Below are 18,135 nucleotides of genomic sequence, written 5' to 3' on the forward strand. Positions count from 1 at the left end.
GCAGGTTATTGGTACCTACAGGGATCCATCTATCCTACCACCGGAGCAGGGAAAGTTATTTTCCTTTATAGCCCAAAGAGTTATAAATAGTGACAAACTGCTGATAAAACTTGTGCTGTTATTACTACTTACCTAAGGCACACGTTAGATGCTTTTCAAATGCTAATCAAATCATTTAATTTTATCGAGTCTTTACGGTAACCCTTTGAAGCAGGTAGGTGGCCCCACTTTATACCAGAGGAACCTTGAGGCTTAGAAAAGTGACCAAAGTCGTTAAGAGGCATCTTCTCTTCTTCTGGCAGAGAAGATGCAAATCCAGATAGACTTATGGCTAGTTCACACTCCTTTAGCACATTCACAGCTCCTCTGAGGGCTTGTGCTTGTATCTGAGAAGGATAATAATGATACAGTATCCAAAGTTACTGTTAAAGGAAACATTTTGAGTTTATTTTTTTAGGGTGGACAATGAAAAATCTATAAAGACTCTGAAAATGAGCCTTGGACGATGCTCTGTAATTGCTTTTCTCTGGGAATTCTTCTTGAGGGCTTCAGGTTCTATGTGTCATACTAAATTTTTCTTCAAAACTTTTCTCTCCCTTATTTGAAAAGTGTTTACTTAATGATTTGGGGGGGAGGGCGTTTTTCCACTGGGTTTCAGCTCTGCATATTTTTATTTTGTTTTGGTTTGGGATCATCCAGTGAAAGGACTTAAATTTTCTGTGTGTTTGCTTCCAAGGAAGGAGGGAAGTTTAGCACAGTGTTTATGCTTTAGAGCTGGTTCCTGGTTGTGTGTAAAGCAGAGGGGATTTCCAGAACGTGTAAGCGTGGATGAACTCCTTTAACTGAAAGCAGAATTAAAAAACAAACAAACAAACGAAACGTGGTTAATAGCATTTCTGGGAGCCATGTTTATCGCCTTTCCTTGTGTAATGTGTTCCTTTCTAATTTGGGAGCAAGATTCTGCAATTAAAAGATGTATTGCCTTAAAAGAAATGTATTGCCTTTTTGCCTTTCTTTTAGCCCTTCTTTGTAAGTCAGGGTAGGATGGGAACAGAAAGAGTGGGATTAAAAAGAATATGGCTTTTTGTTCTGCCTAAAAATATAATTTCTAACTATTTTTAACTGAACAAGATCTATTTCCTCAAAGTCCATGCAGGAAATAACTTTAAACTTGTGAGTAAATACCATTTTTCTGGGATATTTAGTAGACGAATCTACTTGTAAATATACTTAGCTGCTGGAGAACACGCCTTGAACACAACCCAAGGTAAATGTGGACAGCAAAGGACTTTTTACTACTTGTTGCAAGTAAGGAGACAGGGAGATAGCTTTAAAAGCACTACCTCTCTGTGGGGTTGCTACAGGAAGCTTTTATTCAGTGTATTGGGGGCGGGGCAGGGAGTTTACAGACAACTTGTTCAATTGCTCATGCCTGGCATGTGAATATACATTGTATATTCAAAAACAGGCAGAAAACTCTGCCCATAGGAGGAGATCTTAGTATTCTAATGAGCTAAAGGTAACTTCAGGTCAGCTCCCAGGAGTCCCTGCACAGGTTCTCAACTCCAGTCCAGTTCAAACCGACTAACATGTAAGGGGCTATATCAGGCCAGACACAGAAAGGGGCTATCAGGTAGAACACCTAATGAGTGTCTCCTCGGCTGGAACTATTGATTCTGCAAAACAAAACACATTCCTTCCCTACTTGTATCCCTTCTTGTTCTCCCATCCATTTTTTTGTTTTGTTTTTTTGTTTTTGCTTTTGTTTAAAAGCTTTTCTTTTTGTTTTGATATAAAAGTCTGAAGGTACACATCTTTGATACATAAATGTGACCACCCACGCACAAACATTTTTAAATGAAGTTTTTTTTCTTTTCCTTAGTGGTTTTTTTTTTTTTTTAACTTAAAAAAAATTAACATATAATATATTCTTTGTTTCAGGGGTACAGGTCAGTGATTCATCAGTTTTACACAATTCACAGCACTACCAAAGCACATACCCTCCCCGGTGTCCATCACCCAGCCACCCCATCCCTGCCCCCACCTCAAGCAACCCTCAGTTTGTTTCCTGAGATTAAGAGTCTCTTATGGTTTGCCTCCTCTCTGGTCCCCTCTGTTTGATAGCTTTCAGCTCTCTTAGATTTTAATCACTTCCCTTTTCATGGAGTTAACAGAATGACTGTAATTTACTTAATCGGTTTTCTATAAAAGGATATTTGGGTTGCCTAAACTGAGTCTTACTATTGCGAACATGCCACAGTGAATCTCCTTGCACATTTGTAATTTCTCACATACACCAAGACAGCTGTAACAGATTTCTGCAAATGGGATTGTTAGGGCAGTGAAAATGTATCAGTTTTGATTGGCTGCCATGGAAATTTATCAGTATACATTCACATTGATCAGGAAAGTATGAGAATTCTTGTTCCTCCACACCTTTGTGTTTCAGTGTCATCAAACATTTTGATTTTTGCCTCTCTGAAGTGAAAAATAGATCTCAGTATAGGATTAACTTACATTTTTTTAAACGAGTCAAGCATCTTTTCATAGGTTTCAAAACCACTTGTATTTTTTTTCCTGAAAATTTCTTGCTTCTTGCAAGAAAGAAAAATATACTTGTAAATCTGTCTTTTAGAAGACTCTACTTGTAAATCTGTTTGCATGTGTTATATTCTATTTTAATTGTTTACTTTCCTCCCCAAATGCTGGTTGCAACCTATTAAATTGATTTCATAACCCAGTACTGGGTTGTGACCTACAGTTGAAAAATACTCCATTAGACTTCTCTATGCAGGTGAAATCTCATTAGTCTATGAGTAGTCATTTTTGGGGTAGGGAGGAGGAGAAGGAGGAATATCTCAGCCTAAATAAGGAAAAAAGACTACTTCAAGGCAAGTATGATTTCTCTATAAAAGAACTCAGAAAAGGGATTTGCATTTCTTTTTTTTTTTTTTTTTTAAGATTTTATTTATTTGCCAGAGAGAGAGAGTACACACAAGCAGGCAGAGGCAGCAAGAGAAGCAGGCTCCCTACCGAGCAAGGAGCCCGATGCGGGACTCGATCCCAGGACCCCAGGATCATGACCTGAGCCGAAGGCAGCAGCTTAACCAACTGAGCCACCCAGGCGTTCCGGGATTTGCATTTCTTTCCCATTGTTTGTAAATACGTTAGGGGGGAGGTCAATAGTGTTGACTGGTGTGCCTTGCATCAGAGCATAGGCTTTTTTTTTTTTTTTAATTTTTTATTTTTTATAAACATACATTTTTATCCCCAGGGGTACAGGTCTATGTGGGGCTTAAGTGGGTAGAAGAAGAATCAATGAAACAAGATGGAATTGGGAGGGAGACAAACCATAAGTGACTCTTAATCTCACAAAACAAACTGAGGGTTGCAGAGCATAGGCTTTTGAATGCAAACTGGTATAGCCACTGTGGAAAACAGGATGGAGGCTCATCAAAAAGTTAATAACGAGGGCGCCTGGGTGGCTCAGTGGGTTAAGCCACTGCCTTCAGCTCAGGTCATGATCCCAGGGTCCTGGGATCGAGTCCCACATCAGGCTCCCTGCTGAGCAGAGCTCTCTTTCTCTCTGCCTGCCTCTCTGCCTACATGTAATCTCTCTCTGTCAAATAAATAAATAAAATCTTTTAAAAAAAAAAGTTAATAACGAACTAACCTATGATCTAGATATCACACTACTGGGTATTTACCCAAAGAATAGAAAAACACTAATTCAGATGGATGCTCCCTTATGTTTACTGCAACAGTATTTACAATAGTCAAGATATGGAAGTAGCCCAGTTGATGAATGGATAAAGACGATGTGGCATATATTGTTATATTTTTTGCTTTAGATATGATTTTCAAAAAATTATTATTAATACCCATGTCAAGGAGCTTTTTTCCTATTTTCTTCTAGGAGTTTCATGATTTTAGGATTTACTTCTAAGCCTTTAATCCAGTTTGAATTAATTTTTGTGAGTGGTATAAGATAGGGGTCAAGTTTCATTTTTTTACATGTGAATATCCAGTGTTCCCAGCACCATTTATTTATTTATTTATTTATAAAGATTTCTTTATTTTAGAGAGAGAGAGTGAGCAGGGAAGAAAGGGAGAGGGAGAGAGAGTCTTTAAGCAGATTCCATGCTGAGTATGGAGCTGGACATTGCCCTTGATCTCACCCCTGAGATCATGACCTGAGCTGAAACCAAGTGTCAATGCTTAACCGGCTCTGGCATCCATGTACCCCTCCCAGCACCATTTATTGAAGAGGCTGTCTTTTCTCCATTGAGTATTCTTGAGTCCCTTGTTAAATATTAGTTGACTATATATGGTTGGGTTTATTTCTGGGCTCCCCATTCTGTTTCATTGGTCTGTTTGTCTGTTTTTATGCCAACACTACGTGGTTTTAATTACTATAGCTTTATAATATATCTTGAAACCAGGAAGTATGATCCTTTTGATGAAGTTCTAGAACCTAGGTGAGGTTCAGTGGGGTAAGGTCCGGAGCCGATGACCAAGAGAGAATTCTTGAGACATCTTTGGTGCAAAATGGTGGTTTATTAAAGCACGGGGACAGGACCCATGGGCAGAAAGAGCTGCTGCCTTGGGGATGTGAGGAGTGGCTGATTATATACACAGGTATATATAGGGTAGGTGAGGACAAAGGGGATATTCAGAAGGGCTATCAGGATAAAGAAACTGTCAGGATATTGAAGTCCTGGTTATTATTAAGCCAAGGCCGTTTTTCCCTTTAATGAGGCACTAGCATGAAGACAATTGGGAGTTTCCTGGTGGAATGTCACATTCTTGCTATCAAGCGTCCTTGTTAGTGAGATTTGGGTTTAGAAGAAATTTAATTTTATTTACATTTCCTTCTGCCTCATCCTCCTTCAGTTTTTATGGAGGGGAGGGTGATGTTAGGGCTTGAGGAACTGAGTTATGTGCCTCTGGAAATTGGGCTATTGATAAGGTAACTTCTTTGTTGTAAATCTCTAGGACATTTGTAAACCAAGGGAGACTCATGTCTTGCAGGATTGTGATCTCTGCAAGTTAACTATTTGTTTTTCTTTTAGGGCAGTCAGGGGTGCCTGAGGAATGTCACACATATTACTGAGGGGAGCAGGTGGAGAGGGGGTGCAAGGTGCCAGCTTTGGCTTTGTCCCCAGCCAGCCTCCTGCTCCTTCATTACCTTGTTCTTCCTTCTTCCTTGTCAGTATTTCTTTGATTATTTGGAGTCTATGTGGTTCCATATAAATTTTAGGAGTGTTTTTTTTTCTGTTTCTATTTTAAAAATGCACTTGGAAACTTGATAGGGATTGCATTGGATCTACATATGGCTTTTTGATAGTGTTGACATTTTAACAATATTAATTCTTCTAATTTACCAACCCAGGATACCTTTCCATTTATCTGTATCATCTTAGATTTCTTTCATCATTTTATGAAAAGTAAACAAAGGATCTGAATAGACATTTTTCCAAAGAAAATTTGTGAATGGCCAACAGGTACATGAAAAGATACTCTGTATCACTAGTCATTGGGAAATACAAATTAAAACCACAATGAGATATCCTCATACCAGTTAGAATGGCCATCATCAAAAAGATAAGAGATAACAAATGCTTGAGTGGATATGGAGAAAAGAAGACCCTTGTGCACTGTTGGGGGGGTCGTAAATTGGCACTGCCAGTGTGGGAAACAGTATGGAATATGGAGGTTCCTCAAAAAATTAAAAATAGAACTACCATATGATCTAGCAGTTCCAGTTCTGGAAATATATCCAAAGGAAATGAAAACACTAGCTCAAAAAGATATCTAAACCCCCATGTTCATAGCTTTATTTACAGTAGCTAACACAGGGAAACAACTTGTGTCCATTGATAGATAAATGGATAGAGAAGTTGTGGCATATATATACAATGGGAATATTATTCAATCATTAGAAAACAAGGAAATTTTACCATTTATAATAACATGGATGGACCTTGAAGACATTATGCCAAATGAAATAAGTCTGACAAAGACAAATACTGTATGATCTCACATATATGTGAAATCTAAATAAAGAAAACCCACCAGACTCAAAGAAAGAGATCAGACTTGTGGTTACCAGTGGCAGAAGGTGGGGAGAAGGGGAATTGGAGGCAGATGGTCAAAAGATATAAACTTCCTTTTATAAGATAAATAAGTACTAAGTATATAATATATAGCATGATGACTGTAGCTAACACTACTGTAGGATCTGTGGGAACTTGTTAAGAGAGTAATCTTAAGAGTTCCCATCATAAGGAGAAAACTTTTTTCCTTTTATTGTACCTATGTGAAATGATGTTAGTTAAACCTAGTGTCACAGTCATTTCACAATATATGTAAATTGAACCGTCATACTGTAGATCTAAAAGTTACACAGTGGTGTGTGACACTCATTTCTCAATAAAACTGGAAAAAGCATAGGCCATAATTTATTAGTATGTACTGTCCAGGAGGAAGGAAAAACTGACACAGGGCTGGTGCCTGGGGGTTCAGGCCCACCTGAGGACTATCTTCAAACATAGCTGTTTTGTTGTCTTCTGGCTTTTGTGGTTCCTAGCTTGATTTTTATTGCTCTGAGGTATAGTGGCACACATGAGAGCATGGATTTCTAGGTTTTAAATCCCAAGTCCACCACTTACTGATTCTGTGACCTGCTTAACTTCTCTGTGCTTTAGTTTCCTAATCTGTTCAGTTCCTAATCATTTTTAGGAGTGAGAGAGTTAAATGAAAAGCACTTAGAATTCTTGTTTTTCTGTACTTTGTGATCTACATGGTACGTGGAAAACCCTATAAAAGTCTTTCTGTTTATTATTTGGCTTGCTGTATGTAGGATTTCTTTCTTTAACCTCAAAATTTGAAATTTTGTGAGAAGAGAACTAGGTGAATATTTTCATTAAGTTTTCCTTCAGTCTCATGAATCTTTGAAAGACATAGATTTTTTTTTTTTAATATTAAGAAAGTTGCTTATTTTTAAAAAATGATTAGTTCTCATCTTTTTGTTCTGGTTTATTCCTCACTGTGTCTTAAGTTGTCTCTACTTTCTGTCCTTTGTATCTATAATTTGTTTTCTCTTAGCAGTCTCTCTTCTTTTTCGCCGCATTCTAGTAGAATTTCTCAGCGTTTGTGCTGCATTTCACCAAATACATATTTTAGTAAATTACTTCTGATCTTTACTGCTTTGGAGATTTAAATTCTGCTGTTGAATTTCTTTTCTTTCTTTTTTTTGCATTTCTTTTTTTTTTTTTTTTTTTAGATTTTATTTATTTATTTGACAGACAGAGATCACAAGTAGGCAGAGAGGCAGGCTGAAAGAGAGAGAGGAAGAAGCAGGCTCCCTGCTGAGCAGAGAGCCGGATGCGGGACTCGATTCCAGGACCCTGGGATCATGACCTGAGCCGAAGGCAGCGGCTTACCCCACTGAGCCACCCAGGCGCCCCTGCATTTCTATTTTATTTTTGCCAGATCCCTTTGCATTTCTTGCAGTTCTCTCCTTAAAGCTTATTGCTCTTTCTTCATAGATGCAACTGAGTTTGTCCTCAATAATAAACAATAATAAAATGTATCCTCAATCCCCTGAGTTTTTGTTGTTTCTGAGGACTTCCTCCCTCTTCTTTTGCTGCACCACCCATTCTATCTGGCCATTTGACCCACTCTGGTTTTCTCTAGTGCCTGTGCACCAATGATTCACAGATACATATACCTCCAGCCCTCACATTCTCACCAAACCCCAAATTTCCTGTTGGGCATCTTCCTGAATAACATTCTTTCAATGACAGGATGAGAGTGGTAAACTGTTTTTTATTCTTTGTAAATGTCTATTTGAATGATAGTTTAATTGCATAGAATTTAATATTTTCCCTCAACACTTTGAAGATAGTATCACAATATCTTCTGGTCTCTATTTTAGTTATGGTTGAGACATTTGCTTCCCACCCTTTGTTTGTTTGTTTCTTTGTTTGTTTGAAGTTTTTTTATTTATTTAAGTAATCTCTATACCCACTGTGGGGCTTGAACCTCATGACCCTGAGTTCAAGAGTCCCATGCTCCTCCAAGTGAGCCAGCCAGGCACCCCTTTGGTTCAAGTTTTGTTCTATAGATCATCTTTGTCCTCCTCATTGCTCTTAACATTTTTTTTTTCATTTCTGTTGTTTCATTATGGTGTGTGTGTGTGTATAAATGTATTAATTTTTCCTGCTTGAGATTCACTAAGCTTCCTGAATCTGAGGTTTTATATCTTGAATCACTTCTGAATAATTCTCAGCCCTTGTATTTTCCAAGTACTGCTTCTCCTGAAATTCTTTTAGACTTTTGTGGGACCCTTTCACTCTCCTCCATGTCTCTTACTCTTTCTTTCATATGTTTCATGTCATTGTATCTCTGAATTGCATTCTGGGTAGCACATTTAGATATGTCTTCTAATTCACTGCTTCTTACCTCAGATGTGTCTGTTCTTTCTACCCATTTGTTTACAGGTTTTCCCCCCATTTTTTCAATAATTTACAGACCACAAAATTCACCATTTTAAGTGTACAGTTCAATGGTTCTGAGTAAATTTATAAACTTGTGTGGCTATCAACATGACTCAGTTTTAGAATACTTTTTTCACTCCACAAACTTTCATCATACCCTTTGGAGGACAATCCCTGCTCCTACACCTAACCCCAGCAACCACCGAATTGCTGTCTGTCTCTGTAGTTTTGCCTTTACTAAAAGATTCATATAAATAGAATCTAATCTGTAATTTTTTTTGTCCTTAACAAACCTCACAGTTTGTTTATTCACCACCTGATGGACATTTGAATTTTTTCCCATCCATTTAGTTTCCATTATTTTAAAATTTTAATTTTATAAGTTCTCTTTCAAGTTTTTTTCTTCATTCTTTCATGGTCTATTTCTTTTCTTACAGGTTTGATTCTTTTTTTTTTTATGTTTTAAACTAAGTATGAAAACTAATTTTATTACCTTTTAGATTTCTTTATTCTATATCCTGACTTTTTTGGGATTTAATCCTTCTGTTGTGTCAGAGGACTCACACATGGTAGATTGTTTACCCTTGTGTTTTACGCTTTTTAAATTGATAAGTTCAGTTTTAGAGGGACTTGCTTTTCCTGGGAGAATTCCTTTCTTGTCTGGATTATTGATAGTGTCTCTCTGGAGAGGTTTTCTCTTAGCTTCTGCCATGTGTCCAAGGTATATTACTGGATCAGAGCCAGTTTTGTGTTTTGTGTTTGTTGTTGTTGTTTTAAGTAAGCTCTACACCCAGCGTGGGACTTGAACTCATGACCCCAAGATCAATAGTCAGATGCTCTACCGACTGAGCCAGCCAGGCACCCCTGGTTCACAACCAGTTTTTGTGTGATTTCTTGGTGGAGCATCATGAGTTTTGTATCACATAGTTTGTCTAAATTTGTACTCCAGCCTATTTAAAACACAAGCCTGAAGTAAGTTTTTGTTCAAGGATTTGTTTTTCCCTACTTAGATCCCTGGTAGAGATAGAGAAGGTGGTGTATCGTGTTTTGATGACAGTGTTCCTATTTGTAAAGGTTCCTCTTTCATTCAGGAGTTCACTTGCAATTTTTCCCTTCATTGAGAGGTTTGATATATCTCCAGCTCCCATGGGGATATCAAAAGCCAAGCTCCTGTTTGCTAACATCCATTCCCTTTCTTTTCTTCTCTTCTAGACAACATTAACATCAACCTTTATCCTTCCCGTTCTGATTTTCAGATTTGGCCTCATCTCTGGCACTGGGAGATTTCTTTCTTTCTTTCTCACAAGTTCATCCATTCATAGGTAATTTTTTGCAATTTATACAGCCTTTTAGACTGTATTTAGACACAGCAGGAAAGGTTTGTTTTCATCTTACTGGAATCAGAAAATTCAGATAAGATTATAAGTATTTAAAAATAAGATAGTATACTATGGAAATTATAGCTATAACTACTAAGTGAAAAATATCTTCTAAAACATGGCTTGCTATTAGGTAAGTCTAAGCTTTCTAAGACTATTAGTTGTTTGATTGCAGCAGTGTTTTCTAGACATATGATTTCATTTTTCTCTGGCTACATTAAGGCAATCATTTTAGTTTCTTTTAATTTAGAATTTATTTGTATTTCATGGTACAACGCAGGCGCACATAGAAATGTTGCCATTAGATGCAGAGCTGGACTTTGTATTGTGGTTCCCATGTGAAGAGCAGTGCTTGCCACCAAAATAGCTGGTATTCCCCTGTTTTTCCATATCCGCTATGACTAAAGCCAGTTGTTCTAATACTCCCTTTCTTCTGATCTTTGGAAAATATAATCTGATTGTTGTGGTGCGTTGGATATAATTAACTTGTTAAGTTCACTGTTTCTTTTATGATGTAAAGTTTTGAGTATACATTTTGTAGTTGTGTTTCCCCTTAGTTGCCATTCTAGAGTAGGATGTTAACTCAATAAAATAAATGAGAGAGATGTGTTTTGAATTTCCTGGTGAGATTTGTATCACAGTCTCAGAAGTAAACTATCATAAACACAGACCATCATTCCAAAAAATGGAAGAGTTTTAACCTCTTCTAAGTGGCAAGGTGGAAAGGAAGTTTTAGCATGTTTTCAAATATCACCTGTTGAGAAAAATCAGTAGATTAACCTCTTTGCCTTCTCATCCATAGCGTAGGAAGAGGAATAAATAGCAGAGTCAATTTTTACTGCTATGTATGTTTTGAGAGTCACTTAAAATTAACGAGATCAGCTCTGTGATGGCAAGTGCTGGGGTCACCTCTAGAATTCATGTGTCACGTGTAAGGCATAAGCTGTTCCATTCTTTTTTTTTTTTTTTTTAAGATTTTATTTATTTATTTGACAGAGAGAAATCACAAGTAGATGGAGAGGCAGGCAGAGAGAGAGAGAGGGAAGCAGGCTCTCTGCTGAGCAGAGAGCCCGATGCGGGACTCGATCCCAGGACTCTGAGATCATGACCTGAGCCAAAGGCAGCGGCTTAACCCACTGAGCCACCCAGGCGCCCTAGCTGTTCCATTCTTTTATTTCTCTTTTGCTGCACATATTTGGATCATTTTGCTACTCATTTGTGATTAGGTAACAACTATAAAACAACAAATACCAGTTCTGCTTCTTTGTTCCTAGTAAGTTGAATAAAATAGGCAATGTAAGACATTTGATTAGCTGTTTCAGAATTGTTTTAAATTTATTTACTCTTTCCCATATGGTAATAAAAAACAAGAACTGGCTTTTTAAAATTTAAACTTAAAACATAATACACAAAGACTTTATACTTATTCTTTCAGCTTTCAGATTGCCTAGTTGTTAATCCTCAAACATGCAAAGTTCTGTGGTGTTTGGCTAAGGGCCTTGGCAGTTTTTCCCTCTGCCTAAAAGGCTCTTCCTCAGAAGCATGATTGACTCCTTCACTTCATTCAAGTCTTTGTTTAAATGTCACCCCATTAGAAAGGCCATTTCTTTTCACCATATCTTAGAGAGGGGCCAGGAAGAGTGGTGCTAACACCATAACCCAATTAATTTTTCATCAAGGCACTTTTTTTCCATACCTAAAATTAAATATGTAGTTGTTATCTTGGTTTTGTTTCCTCTACTAATATGTAAATTTTTTTAAAGAGAGGGAGAGAGAGAAAGAGGAAGTGCAGGCAGAGGGATAAGCAGTCAGAGGGAGAAAGCAGGCTCCCCACTGAGCAAGGAGCCAGATGTGTGGGACTCAATCCCAGGACACTGGGATCAAGGCCTGAACTGAAGGCAGATGCTTAACTGACTGAGCCACCCAGTCGTTCTTAATATGTAAATTTCTTGAGCTCAATGAAGTGTTCACAGTTCTGTTCCTAGGAGTAAGAACATTATCTGGCACAGAGTAGGTGTTTAATTAAAATCTATTGCTTGACTAAGTGAATGTATTACAAACTTATGGTCTATGGGTGGAACATATCCATATATTTTTGTTTGAAGATTCATCTTTGTATTTTACTCTTTATAAAAATTATTTGATAATACTTCAGAATTCCAGGTTTGTTATTTTCCTTGAAAAATTTTAACTCTAAAACCCGGGTATTAACTTTTGTTTGGCAGCAATTAGCTGAACTAAGAACTGGGCTACTCCCTTTATAAGAGACCTACATTCTCTAGTTTGTTAATCTTTAAGATCTTTTTCTATAAAATCTTGCCTAATCCCTATAGGCATTTGAGTTAACAAACTCTGTTGCAAGTCATGGTATTTATAATTCCTGTGCAATAACACTTTTCAGATTTAAATTTAAAAGTGTAAAATGGGTAAAAACAATAGAAGTTGTGACTGTTATGGAATTTCTAAAATTCAACTGTATATTGAATTTATAAAGCCTATTATGTTACAAAAATGAAGAATTTCCTTTAGGCCAATGAGTACTTGAGAAAAAGCTCCACATCATTAGTCATTTGGGAAGCGTACATCAAAACACAATGAGGTACCATTTGACACCCACAAGCATAACTGTAATAAAAAACCCATGGAATAACAGGTATTGGTGAGCCTGTGGAGAAATCGGAAGCCTTATACATTGCATTTGGAAATGTAAAATGGTGCAGCTACTTTGGAAAATAGTCTGGTAGGTGCTCAAAAAGTTGAACTTAGAGTTACTGTTACTACATATTGTAACTCATGACAGTTTCCCATGTAAGACTTGTACACAAATGTTCATAGTAGTGTTTAGTCTTAATAGCCAAAAAGTGGAAATAATCCAAATGTCCATCAACTAATGAATGGGTAAATAAAAGGTGGTATAGCCATACAATGGAATATTATTTAGCAATAAAAAAGAGTGGAATACTCATTTATGTTATAATGTTAACAAACTTTGAAAACATTATGTTGAGTGAAAGATGTCAATCACAAAAGACCACATGTTTCTGTAATTTGGTTTATATGATATGTCCAGAATAAGTGAATCTATAGAGACAGAAGATAGTTTAGTGGTTGCTATGTAGTAGGGTAGAGAAATGGAGATTGACTGCTAATGAGTATGGAGTATCTAGTAGGAAAGCCAGAATATCCTAAAATTAGATTGCGGTAATGTAGCACCAACCTATAAACTGTATTCTTCAAATGAGTGAATTGTATGGTATGTGAATTATATATCAATAAATTTTTTTCCCAAAAGAACTTCTTTTGTTAATCCAAGATTGGTGGATTTTCATTGCCCAGATCATTATACAGTCTGTAATCAAATACAATCTAGCAGCAGTGCTAGAAAGAAATACTTACTTAAATTTACCCTCCATTAAAACGGTTACGCTTGCAGATTTATATTTTCCTATGTGTAGTTAGTATGCTGTCACAGTAGGTCAGCTCTTTCTCTGTCATTCGTTATCAGCATGGTCTACTCAGTGGCTTTTGAAAAAAATATTTTATTTATTTATTTATTTGAAAGAAAGAAAGGGAGAGAGAGTGTGCGTGGCTGCAAGCGCAGGGAAGGAGAGGGACAGGCAGACTGCGAAATGCAAGCATGCATATGGATCAGTGCTTATTTAATTAAATTAATTAATTTTAAAGATTTTATTTATTTGTCAGAAAGAGCGGGAGTGAGAGCACAGCAGGGGGAGCAGCAGGCTGTTTATCTACTGATGGACACTAAGGTTGTTTCCATGTCTTGGCTATTGTAAATAGTGCTGCAGTAAACAGGGATGCATGTATCCTTTTGAAATTCAGCTTTTTGTTTTCTTTCTGGGTGAATACCCAGAAGTGGAATTACTAGATCACATGATATTTCTATTTTTAATTTTTTGAGTCACCTCCATACTCCTTTCCATAGTGGCTGCAGCAATTTACATTCCCACCAGCATTACATGAGTGTTCCCTTTTATTCACATCCTCACCATCATTTGTGATTTTTGGGGTTTTTTTCTTTCTTTTTTTTCTTTCTTTTTTTTTGGATACTTGCCATTCTGACAGGCTGGAGGTGATACCTCACTGTGGTTTTGATTTACAGTTCCCTGATAATAAGTGATACAGAGCATTTTTTTATGTGTCTGTTGGCGATTTGTATGTCTTCTTTGGGAAAATATTTATTCAGGTTCTCTTCCCATTTTTAAATTGGATTATTGTTTTGGTGTTGAGTTATATGAGTTCACTTTATGTTTTGATCAATGGTTATTTTTTTTAAGATTTTATTTATTAGAGAGAGCAGGAACAGGAGTCTCCCTTTTTATTTTTTACAATACTCCTTTTCTTGAAATCCATTTTGTCTAACATTAATGTCACTGCAACTGTCTTTTTTATTTATCTTTATTCCTAATTTTCCAAAAGTGGGAACAATTCAACTGGTCCTTTTATTATCTTTAAGGGATTTTATTTATTTATTTGAGATGGGGAGAGAGAGAGAGAGCGCTCACGCACAAGTAGGGAGTAGGATCAGAGGGAGAAGGAGAAGCAGACTTCCCACTGAGCAGGGAGCCCAAGGCTGTCCTCAATCCCAGGAACAGAACCAGGACCTGAGTGGAATGAAGGAAGATGCTTAACCTACTGAGTCCCCCAGGCGCCTCTGTCACTGCAACCTGCTTAAGCTTACTGATACATGATATTTTCCGCCTACTTTTTATTTTCAGTTTATCCATATCTTCATATTTATATTATGTCTGTTATAAACAACATTTTTGATAGGGTTGAATTTAAATTTTTTTAAAAATTTAAATATTTTTATTTTGTAATTTATTTCCTATTTATCCAAAATATTTTTTATCCTTTTGTCCTTCCTTTCATGTTCTTTTGGGCTAATCAAAAAAAAAAATTTTTTTTTTTTTTTTAGATTTTATTTATTTATTTGACAGAGATCACAAGGAGGCAGACAGACAGGCAGAGAGAGAGGAGGAAGCAGGCTCCCCGCTGAGCAGAGAGCCCGATGCCGAGCTCGATCCCAGGACCCTGGGATCATGACCTGAGCCGAAGGCAGAGGCTTTAACCCACTGAGCCACCCAGGTGCCCCCCATTCACTTTTTATCTATACCTTTTCTTTGTTATTTTTTAAATGTATGACTTGAGATGACAAAACCCTTAACTTAATCTAGTTGACTTAGAATTTAGATCATAGCATTTTACATAAAATGTAGGTACCTAGCAAAAAGAAAAGAACAGAAAAAAAAGAAAAGAAAAAAGAAGTAGTACCTAGCAGTAGAATTCCATTTACCACTTCTTGTCATTTGTGCTGCTGTTGTTACCCATACCACATCTGCATGTTTTATTTACCTATGATTTATTCTACTTTGCGTTTCTTAGTATTCACCCTGCTTTGTGTTTTCTCTGCTTCTTGGGTCTGTAAGTTACATTTGTCACCAAACTTGGGGGACGTTTTGGCCTTTTATTCAAGTATTTTTTTTCTACTCTCTTTTCTATCCTCTCCTTCTAGACTGTAATTACCCACATGTGAGTCTGTTTGACATTATTGCAGAGGTAGGTTACCAAGGCTTTATCTTTTTTTTTTTCAATCTTTTTTTCTTCAGGTCATATAATTTCTGTTGCTTTGTGATTCATGTTCAGTGATTCTTATTTCTGCGATCCCTAATCTACTATTAATATCCATCTTGTGAATATTTTATTTCACATACATGCTTTGGGTTCTAGAGTGTTCATTTTTATGGTTTACATTTTTCTGTTTTCCCTTCTTTGATTTTATTATAACTATGATTATATTATAATTATTTATTTCCCTTCTTTGATTTTATTTTCCTTTAAATTCTTGAATATATTTAGAAGAGCTAGTTACTTTAAAGTTCTTGCCTGCCATTGGGGAGGGTATGTGCTATCGTGAGTGCTGTGAAATGTGTAAGCCTGATGCTTCACAGATCTGTACCCCTAGGGCAAATAATACATTATATGTTAATTTTTTTAAAAAAGTTCTTGCCTGCTGACTAGCATCCAGACCTTGCTTGATTTCTGTTCACTTCTTTTTCTCTTGACCATGATCATATTTTCCTAATTCTTCTGGAATATTTAAAAAATATTCTTAATTCACTTGAGAGAGAGAGAGCTCAAGCACATGGGCAGCTATGGAGGGTAGAGGCAGAGGCAAAGGGAAAAGCAAACTCCCTGCGGAGCAGGGGGCCCGATGTGGGGCTCATTCCAATTTTAGTATATGTGCTGCCGAAGCGAGCACCCGACGTGGGGCTCAATTCCAGGTCTCAGAGATCATGACCTGAGCTGAAGGCAGATACTTAACCATCTAAGCCACCCAGGTGCCCCTGTTTATTAATCTTTTAATTGTATATTGGACATTGTGGGGAACACAATGCAAAGGCTAAAGATTCTGTTATCTTTTCCCAGAGGTTATTAATTTTTTGCTTTGCCAGGGTGTTATAGTTGGTTAGACTGACTACAAACTCTGTCATCTTCGTAATGGATAGTAACTGAAATCTCTGCTCAAGTCTTTTAAGTGTTTCATTGGTTGCTTTTCCTGGGCCCATGGAGTCTTCTCCATGCATGTATAAATAAGAGTTAGCCAAGGATTTGGGCAGAATTATGCAGACTTTTGTGATTCCCTCCTTTGTAGCATCCACTTTCTCACTTCCCAGCCTCTCTGACATACCTAAATGCTGTGTTCTGATTTCTCAAACCAGTAAGTCTGCAGTTTTCTGCTTGATTTCCAGCCACCTCTGCCAGCCATTCGAACTGGAGAGTTCCCTTTGGGAAAAAGCCATATACAGGCACATTTCACCGGGTACAGTCATCCACAGGTAGATAACAAACCACCCAAATACAGTGGGTTTAAACAGAAACGCTTACTATTTTTATTATCTCATAGTTCTTGAGTTTGACTAGACTCTAGTTGTGTGGCTCTTGCTAGGGTATTCTACCATTCTAATTAAAAGGGGGCTGAAGTGTTGAATTCTTCATCATCCTCATGGGGCTGATGGTTGATGCTGGCTATTGGATGGGACTCAGTTGGACTATCAGGGAGCCACACTGTCTTTCAACTTTTGCATTCCATTGAATTTCTGCCTGCTTTTGGTCATTTTCTAATACCTTCAAATAGTTGTTTTTCATATAGAATTTATGTTATGTGATAGTCCAGTACAGAGTACACTATCATTACCAGTGATGAAACTCCCACTTCTCCTTTTCTTTCCTCCATAGTACACATCACACTTGACATTTAAAATAATTTATTAACTGATTTATTTGGTTTATTTTGTGTCTTCTTCCACTAAAATGCAGGCTCCATTAGAGTTTTGTCTCTTTAGTAACTGCTGGGCACATAGTAGATGCCCCACAAATATTTGTTGCCTATTTCAACTCCTCAAAATAGCTAAAAGTAAACAAAATAGTCTTGATGACCAAAGAGGGGCTATTATAGAGCCTTGTTCTTTCAACACTGTTGCACTGGTAGGCTAGCATATTTGAGATTTACATCTCCTTGGCTTAAGAGCAGGTTATAGATTCTGACATTTCATTTTCATCATGAATGCCACGTTGAGTCAGTTTAGCAGGCGAGAGCTGATTATGGATCAAAGGCAATTAGCATGTGGAAGTGCTGTATGAAGTGTGAAGAAGCATTTCAAATAATTTCATGCAGTTTCATCTCATAGTCTGGTCTTTTCAGATTTCATTTCAAAGTTATTTTTGAGTTTGTATTTTTAAGGGGTATTTTTACTTACCAGAACAATAATAAAAGTCATAACAATGAGCTTATAATAAAGTCCTTGCTAAATTCTTATTAATATTTTGTCTGGCTTTTCTTTTTTAGGAACTCAAGAGATTTCAGAGCTTTGTAAAATGCTGCCCTCCTTTCGATATCGTCATTGATGGGCTCAATGTTGCCAAAACATTTCCTAAAGTTCGTGAATCTCAAGTTGTAAGTACAGGTTTTATATTGTTATTCCAAATCTCTAGGAATATTTATCGTACTTGTTTGTGATCTTCCTTGGGTTTTTTAACTCCCCATTTTTCCTTCCTCTAAAAATAAGCTCCAGAAGGTGTCCCAGCAACTAACTCCTTATCTAAGAGTCACTGTTTTCGTCTCGGGCAAGTAAGTGGCTCTTCTAGACTGGCCAAGAGTGATTAAAAAGTCCAAGTAATAGGGGAACCTGGGTGGCTCAGTTCATTAAGTATCTGACTCTTGATTTCACTCAGGT

The 18,135-nt window shown here is 37.0% G+C and overlaps 1 protein-coding gene across 1 annotated transcript in view; it reads left to right on the top strand.

The window, feature by feature from the left end:
* The window catches only part of LOC309858164 (mitochondrial ribonuclease P catalytic subunit-like), a 45,112-nt gene extending 27,179 nt beyond the window's left edge, over positions 1-17,933 (top strand). Inside the window, exon 3 of the mRNA XM_082750854.1 lies at positions 17,748-17,933. Within this exon, the coding sequence (XP_082606980.1) occupies positions 17,748-17,918 (171 nt within the window). The 3' untranslated portion in view covers positions 17,919-17,933. The remainder of the gene's footprint in view (positions 1-17,747) is intronic.
* Positions 17,934-18,135: the final 202 nt, after the last annotated feature.

The sequence above is a fragment of the Mustela nivalis genome (genome assembly GCF_964662115.1).
Source record: "Mustela nivalis genome assembly, contig: HAP1_SCAFFOLD_1951, whole genome shotgun sequence".
NCBI classification, from domain to species: domain Eukaryota; kingdom Metazoa; phylum Chordata; class Mammalia; order Carnivora; family Mustelidae; genus Mustela; species Mustela nivalis.